General features: G+C 41.4%; 1 protein-coding gene across 1 annotated transcript in view; it reads left to right on the top strand.

Moving 5' to 3' along the window:
- The first annotated feature begins 4,462 nt into the window (after positions 1-4,462).
- Positions 4,463-9,034, top strand: part of EPPK1 (epiplakin 1) — a 263,841-nt gene continuing 259,269 nt past the window's right edge. Inside the window, exon 1 of the mRNA XM_068124604.2 lies at positions 4,463-5,447. Coding sequence (XP_067980705.2) covers positions 5,123-5,447 — 325 coding nt within the window. The 5' untranslated portion in view covers positions 4,463-5,122. The remainder of the gene's footprint in view (positions 5,448-9,034) is intronic.

Raw genomic sequence — 9,034 nt, 5'->3', positions numbered from 1 at the left:
ATGTTAATACAGCAAGTAAGCCTGATGTTAACAGAGCAGGCAAGCCTGATGTTAATACAGCAGGTAAGCCTGATGTCAACAGAGCAGATAAGCGGGATGTTAACAGAGCAGGTAAGCAGGATGTTAGCAGAGCAGATAAGATAACAGAGCAGGTAAGCGGGATGTTAACATAGCAGAGCAAGTGGGATGTTAACAGAACAGGTGAGCATGATGTTAACAGAGCAGAGCAGGTAAGTGTGATGTTAACAGAGCAGGTAAGTATGATGTTAACAGAGCAGGTAAATGGGATGTTACCACAGTAGGTAAGTGGGATGTTAACAGGGCAGAGCAAGTAAGTGGGATGCTAACAGAGCAAGTAAGCAGGATGTTACCACAGCAGGTAAGTGGGATGTTACCAGAGCAGGTAAATGGGATGTTACCACAGTAGGTAAGTGGGATGTTACCAGAGCAGGTAAATGGGACACAATCTTATTTCGGGATTTTTGCAATTTTAAACATTTTTAATGCGAGAAAATAGCACAAGATTGCATACGCTTCGGGAACCATTATTTATTTATATTCACTTTACCATCTCCACAACCAACAGGGGACATTGAATTATTTATTTATTTTGGATCTTCATCCACATAATCTACGAACTGTGTATATGTATACTTTCTGCATACTGGTGGAAACATGGAAGGTTTGTCTGATACAAAACCACAACACTCCAATTGAAGTATCCTCCTTGACCACCAACTTCCCAATTGTATCCAAATCAGCTGGTGTGTCACGTGTACCTCCATGATGAAACATACCACGTGACATTAACTTCTTCATTAGCAGGAGAGTTCTTTTGAACAGTTCGGTCTTTTGAAATTGCTTATTTTTGTTATTAAATAACCGAAGAATTCCAAGAATTACTGAAAGTATTCGAACTGAGTTTGGTCAGCTGGGATTTCTTTGCAACATTCCTGGTGTTGCAAAATGCTGTAAAGGCAAAGCTTGCAACATTTAAAAACGTAGTGATGTATTAATACCAACAACGTAATGTAGTCACACTCATCGCGAACGTTACAACGAGCGTTGTGTGTCTCTGTACAGGTACAGGTGGCGGACGGACATCCGTAAACCGAAAGTAACATTACCGGTGATAATTTGCTGGAGATGAATCCGAAATCTGAATATACAAAACTAGGACCAATCATGGCATTATAAGCATCCATGTGAAGTCTCCTGTTGGTTTAACGGTTAAGGTGTCTGGCTGAAGATCTCAGTTAGGGTCCTGAGTTTGAGCCCACGTCAACCGTTGAAGTAACACCAGGTGGGTTGACTCAGACTGTCATCCTTCCGAAGCCAACAAAATGAGTACAAGATGACTGGTAATAAAGGGGCACTGCATCAGCGGCACAGCCACGCCACCAGAAAATGATGCAACTAGCATCGGCAGGATGCACACGAACCGTGACCACCAACCATCCACAGGCTACATCTCACTTTACTCAATCTCACTTTACTGCATCTCACTTTACTGCATCTCACTTTACTGCATCTCACTTTAATCCATCTCACTTTACTGCATCTCACTTTACTGCATCTCACTTTACTCAATCTCACTTTACTGCATCTCACTTTACTGCATCTCACTTTACTGCATCTCACTTTACTGCATCTCACTTTAATCCATCTCACTTTACTCCATCTCACTTTACTCCATCTCACTTTAATCCATCTCACTTTACTCCATCTCACTTTACTCCATCTCACTTTACTCCATCTCACTTTACTCCATCTCACTTTAATCCATCTCACTTTACTCCATCTCACTTTACTCCATCTCACTTTACTGCATCTCACTTTACTCCATCTCACTTTACTCCATCTCACTTTACTCCATCTCACTTTACTCCATCTCACTTTACTCCATCTCACTTTACTCCATCTCACTTTACTCCATCTCACTTTACTGCATCTCACTTTACTCCATCTCACTTTACTCCATCTCACTTTACTCCATCTCACTTTACTGCATCTCACTTTACTGCATCTCACTTTACTGCATCTCACTTTACTCCATCTCACTTTACTGCATCTCACTTTACTGCATCTCACTTTACTGCATCTCACTTTACTCCATCTCACTTTACTGCATCTCACTTTACTCCATCTCACTTTACTCCATCTCACTTTACTCCATCTCACTTTACTGCATCTCACTTTACTGCATCTCACTTTACTGCATCTCACTTTACTCCATCTCACTTTACTCCATCTCACTTTACTGCATCTCACTTTACTCCATCTCACTTTACTCCATCTCACTTTACTCCATCTCACTTTACTCCATCTCACTTTACTCCATCTCACTTTACTGCATCTCACTTTACTGCATCTCACTTTACTCCATCTCACTTTACTCCATCTCACTTTACTGCATCTCACTTTACTGCATCTCACTTTACTCCATCTCACTTTACTGCATCTCACTTTACTCCATCTCACTTTACTCCATGCACAATTTTTCTGACAATGGTTTTATTTAACCTCCCCGTTGAGTCATACTGAGGACTTTAGAGATTAGTCAGGTTCACGATGTTTTTTCGTTCAAAATCATGGTAGATTAGCAAACCTATACATTTTTGGAAACGTTATTACATGGAAAATCTGAAAATCAATGTTTACATTTGCCAATTCCGACCAATTCGACCAATTCGACCAATTGACCAATTCCATTCGACCAATCGCTTCGATCGACCATTCGACCAATTCGATCGATTCGATTCGATTCGATTCATCGAATTCGATTCGATCGACCATTGGACCAATTCGATTTGCCAATCAATTTGACCGACCTTTGCTTGTGTGGAACGGACTGTGAAAACGATGCGGACTATATTGTCGGATACGACACACAGGACAGTGATGACGAACTCTAAATGGCATATTCTGTAATCGTGTATGTTTGATGCCATTGACTGCCTGTGTATATTTTGTCATTGACTGCCTGTGTAGATGTGAAGTTATACTGACTGCATGTGTATATATGATTTTGCTGACTGCCTGTGTATGTTTGGTGATATGAATTATTGTGACACATTTTGATGTTATTAACTGCCTGTACAAAATGATAACATGTATTTGATTATGCGACTTATCGCGAATATAAAGACAGTATTTTGCAATTCAAAACCTTTGATTCGTGTCTTACCATTCCCCATAGCACTAATTTGATACTTTCATTGGATTCCTTGTCCCTGAAAATATAGGTTTAGTTTATTTTAAAAAGTTTTTAGGGTAATTCGAGGCAGAAATAGAACAAAATATGTATTTTACAGTGGCCATTTTGAAAATCCAAAATGGCCGCCATACAGGTATCTCTCCAAATGTAAACATTGATTTTTAGTTTCCTTATGCTATAACCTTTCCAAAAATGTATAGGTTTGCTAATCTACCATGATTTTGAACGAAATATAATTTATTGACATAGTGAACCTGACTAGATGGCGCGTGCTGGCGTTTCCTTGCTTGAAATTCAACGTTTAAAAGGATGAAAACATGGACAATTACCTTAGTTTGCACTTGGCATGCATGGGAGGAGGAAATTACTCCATAGGAAATGCCCAGACGCTGAGCAAGGTGAGACGGGCGGTGCCATTGTTGTGGCTTTGCTGGTACACTGAGTGCCCCAGGAAGTGACGACACTTCCACCAAGCTCAGTGGCTGTTTGTCTGATCTAACAGCTCTATGTTATGTCGCTGATGTTCGTCAGTATGTCTGTGTTTATGTGTCAGTGTGTGTGTGTATGTGTGTGTGTGTGTGTGTGTGTGTGTGTCACACTCATTGTTATCTCCATATGCAAATTATGGAAGGTGGTACGGAATGGAGGCCTCCCAGGTCTCAAAGTATCCACCTCCACATGTGTGGGCGTGTATGTGCTTGTGGCAGCTCCACTACGAGTCTTAGATTACATAAATATATGTATATATGTGTATATATATGTACATATGGATGTACATCATATATATATCATTGGTGTGACATGCACCAAGCACTACGGACCGTGCTTTTGCAACTTCTCCGAAGCTGGTCGATCAAAAGGTGTGCGCGTTATGAAACTGCAGGTAAATGTTATGAAACCACGTTGGCAAAAAGAACAAACGGATTCACATTTTGCAGATTTCATGTAATATTTTCACAAAGCATGTTCCAGAAATGGTCGGTACAAGTCCATGTTCTAACGATTCTCTCAAACAAGACAGTGAAGCCGCCTGCACCACGTGTCGGCACCCCATCCATTCCCTAACCACGATATTTTCTACCCCATTAACCCTATATAACACCCAACCATATTAACTGCACGATCCTACGTCTCCTCCTCTCCTGTTGTTAGTTCATCCATTTTTGTTTGTTTTGTTCAGCTCATGTTGCTCCAACATCACCTTCTTTCATCTTCCATTCGCTCTTCTTCCATGTTCCTCGATTTTGTCTGTTTTTAAATAAAACAATAAAACATTTTCTATGACTATGCACAGTCGGACTTTAGGAAAACATGAATTCAGAGTCAAATTGATAAGATCGCAGCAACTGATGGACTCATCCGCAGTTTCGTAATAAACGGGATTCTTTATCGATATCTCAACGCCAAAGCTTTCAACAACAACAACAACAACAACAACAACGAACGTCGTCTCGATGAGCACAGAGGTTATACCTGCGGGCTGCACCTATGGAGAAGTTAATAAGAGTGATGTGACTTATCCAGAATAGTAATTAATGTTAGTATCAGTGGAACCCCAGCCCTCTTCTTCTTGTTCATCCACCTTTTTTGGACCTGGGTTCATCAGCTGGAAATGGTCTCCGTTTCGTGCTACCATGGTCTCCAATTAGAGCCGAGTTCACGCCTTTCAACCTGTTGTGCGAGCAATCCGCCCCCTCCGAAACCCTCACTCGTCCCTCTCCCCCGATCGCTCCACTCCCTGCACAAGACCGTCCGCTCTGAGGCGCTCATCACCCTGACCTCTGCCTCCTCTCGCTTCCCGCCCAGGGCTCCGCTACGCCTCCGACATTCCCAGCTCGGGATCCATCGACGCACGTTCGGCGTCTTTCATCATCTCCATCCCGCGGCGGCGGGCGCGGGGCGACGATGCTTCGTCGGGACCAGAGGTCCGGTCGAGCCGTTCCCGATCCCTCGGTGGACCCGCGATTCCAAAAGGAAGTCGAAGCCGCTCGGACTGCTGGAAACGAGCGTCACGACACAAGTCCCGGGTCCCGCACGGCCTCGCTGGCCCCGGACCGGCGGGAGATGTTGAAGCGATCGCGGTCTCCCGGCGGTGGACAGCACGTGGTGGGACCAGCCTCTCCGGGTGCGCACCGCGACCCCTCCGAGCCGTCGACCTGGCCGTGCCCCAAGCGCAAAGCCCTGAGCGGTTTCCTGGACATCAGCGACAAGGCGGTTCTCAACCTCGCAGGTAAGAGCGTGGACGAGCCCCAGGTGTTGTTTACGTGCTCCTGAATCCGCTTAACCCGAGAAACCCGCGATCAGAGGTTGGGGGAGGAGGGGGACCGAGCGAGAGGGGGCGTCCCCATTGTTGTGTTTATTTTGTCCGATGGAGCGACTGGAGGCGGGAATTGGAGCCGCACAACACTCCCAGGTAACCATGTGTGAGCTCCAGGAGCGCACGCCTTACCCTGGCAAGGTGTTGGGCAATTCGCAACCCACAGGATACGAGGATCCGTTGCTTTGTTCCCGCGAGACGAGACCTAGAGGCGGTTCTCGTTTTGTTTCCTTTTTATTCCCCTATGAGTATCCATGGAGCATTGAAAAAGACAGAGAGAGGGGAAGAGATCGAGAGCGCGGTCGCTGCGATTGCACGAGGGCGAGGCACGTGGGAATGGTGGCGTGGAAAACCACAGGAAGGGTGTTTCCGCCACACAGAACCGCAAGGACCCAAAGCTTGCTGGAAATAACATCCAGTATGGTCTTAAAAAGTCCAAACAAAATATACAAACCCTTAGTTCCTTCGCATACAGTATACGCGCTACCGAGGAGTGGAAGTGTGCACGCCAACAATGATGACGTCAGGGGAATAAACTTTATCAGCCAATTCCACTTTGCTGCACAAGTTGCTTACGATGTAATTAATTGCTGTGCTTTTCAAGGACGTGTAAGATCGTACCGTGGCCTCGGTATAGGAATGGAAACAGAAAAATGGAAACGGGATTTTTCTCCTTCAAATGGAGAAACATTTTCTCATTTAATCCCAGATAAGCCTTCTCGAATTTTTAAAAATCTTTCAAACACTGTTGTCCCTGACACACCGTTGTGGGTTGTGCATTTTGCTGACTTACGTGCTTACTTCGATTGTACTTACTCAAATATTTCCTGTATATGTTTTACAATTTGTTTGGAGTTTTTTCAGGGGCGTATTATAAACCAGAAAGCATCTGAAAATGCAAAGCCCGTCTACGTCTGTTTGTATTCAGACGTCTTCTTCTACTTCCAATGCTCAAAATAACGAAAACAGTTTTAAAAAACAACCTCCATCCACCTTTGGTGGGGGAGGTAAAAATGCAAAATGAAAATTGACGATTTTATGCAGCCTTGTCCTTTGAGCCTTAGATGTAAAAAATTTTTTTAACTTCTAGCTTTTGATTGGTGAACCAATTTAGTGACCCAATATGCAAATTCTTTAAATTTCAGGTCTATTGGGTGAAAATTAACAATTTTACGCAATCCTGACCTTTGACCTTTTCATCTAAAATACCAATAAGCTTCTAGCTTTTGATTGGTGAACCAATTTAGTGACCCAATATGCAAATTCTTTAAATTTCAGGTCTATTGGGTGAAAATTAACAATTTTACGCAACCTTGACCTTTGACCTTTTGATCTAAAACACCAATAATCTAGCTTTTGATTGGTGAACCAAGTTAGTGACCCAATATGCAAATTCTTTAAATTTCAGGTCAATTGGGTGAAAATTAACAATTTTACGCAACCTTGACCTTTTGATCTAAAATACCAATAATCTTCTAGCTTTTGATTGGTGAACCAATTTAGTGACCAAATATTCAAATTCTTTAAATTTCAGGTCGATTGGGTGAAAATTAACAATTTTATGCAACCTTGACCTTTGACCTTTTGATCTAAAACACCAATAATCTTCTAGCTTTTGATTGGTGAACCAAGTTAGTGACCCAATATGCAAATTCTTGAAATTTCAGGTCAATTGGGTGGAAATTGACAATTTTATGCAACCTTGACATTTGACCTTTTGATCTAAAATACCAATCAGCTTCTAACTTTTGATTGGTGAACCAATTCAGTGACCCATTATGCAAATTCTTTAAATTTCAGGTCTATTGGGTGAAAATTAACAATTTTACGCAACCTTGACCTTTGACCTTTTGATCTAAAATACCAATAATCTAGCTTTTGATTGGTGAACCAATTTAGTGATCCAATATGCAAATTCTTTAAATTTCAGGTCAATTGGGTGAAAATTGGCAATTTTATGCAACTTTGACCTTTGACCTTTTGATCTAAAATACCAATGAGCTTCTAACTTTTGATTGGTGAACCAATTCAGTGACCCATTATGCAAATTCTTAAATTTTCAGGTCAATCAGATAAAAAAATTGACGATTTTATGTGATGCTGACCTTTGGCCTTTTGACAAAATTATTTATTTGCCTCCTCCATATTCTCATAGTAATGCTTTGTTGAAAATTTGATGACAAAACTCATATGGTAAATTAAAATTTCAGGTTAATTGGATGAAAATTTATGATTTTAGTGATCTGACCTTTGGCCTTTTGACAAAATTATTAATTTGTCTTTGCCGTATTATCAAAATAAAGCTTTGGTGAAAAATTGACAATAGTTCAGATGCTAAAAAAAACCATTACGGCCCGGACACACATGAACACACACATGAACACACACATGAACACACACATGAACACACACATGAACACACACACACACACGGACACACACACACACACACACACACACACACACACACACACACACACACACACACACACACACACACACACACACACGATTACAAAACCTGCCTGCTGTGCAGGGGCTAACTAGATATCTGTGATCATAAAGCAATCACCGAGGGTATGCCGCCCCTGACCACATGTGACTTGCCCTTGGCCTGTGATCCAATGATGGCCATATTTTGATAGGACCATCATATGACCATGACCTTCAACATTTTGGGATAGAGTTTAGATTAAGAAAATGTGTCCGCATCTACACTCTATCCATAAAACTCGTATCATGAAAATCAGAGGAAAATTATTAAAATTATGATTTTAAAAATTGGTTTAATTAGTCCGAAAAAAGTAGGTCAATGACACGAATCAAATATCAGGTGCACGACTCCAGTGCAGGCACACTATTATGATGCAATAATATCTTGGAAGGTCAAGTGGTCTTTGAGATTCTACATTGGCAAAATTAAGTAATGACAAAAAAAACGTTAATTTTTTCAGAACAGCATTTGACTTTTACCTTTAACCCGGAGGGGTATGATTTAAATTAAGCATAAATGCAACTTGCTCTAGGCTATCTAGAGGGCAGTTTAGTTCCGATTGGACGCACATTAATCAAGTTGTGGTGAAAAATGTTAAAATGTCTATAAAATGTCATGACCTTAAAAATTGTCAAATTCAAAAAATTATGTTAACCCACATATTCTTTTATTTCAATTTATTGATGCAAAATTTATTTCCAAAAGTCCCACCCTTCTCCGAGATACAGCTCGGACATTCGCAGAAAAAGAGAGAAAACACTAAATGGTGGTTTATTACTCCGAGGGGTGTAAGACCTTGACCTTTAATCTGGAGGGATATGATGTAAATGAAGCATAAATGTGCCTTGCAATTACCCATCTATGGAGGGTAATTTCGTTCTGATCAAGCAAACCCCAATTGAGTTTCAGTGAAAAATGTTTAAATGTCTATAATTAGGTCATAACCTTAAAAAGTAGGTCAAGTTCAAAACATTGTCACCCCCACAGCCCACATCTATCTATAATT

The sequence above is a fragment of the Myxine glutinosa genome, chromosome 8, assembly GCF_964187855.1.
Source record: "Myxine glutinosa chromosome 8, kmMyxGlut1.1, whole genome shotgun sequence".
Classification (NCBI taxonomy): Eukaryota; Metazoa; Chordata; class Myxini; order Myxiniformes; family Myxinidae; genus Myxine; species Myxine glutinosa.
This window is presented reverse-complemented; position numbering and strand designations above follow the sequence as displayed.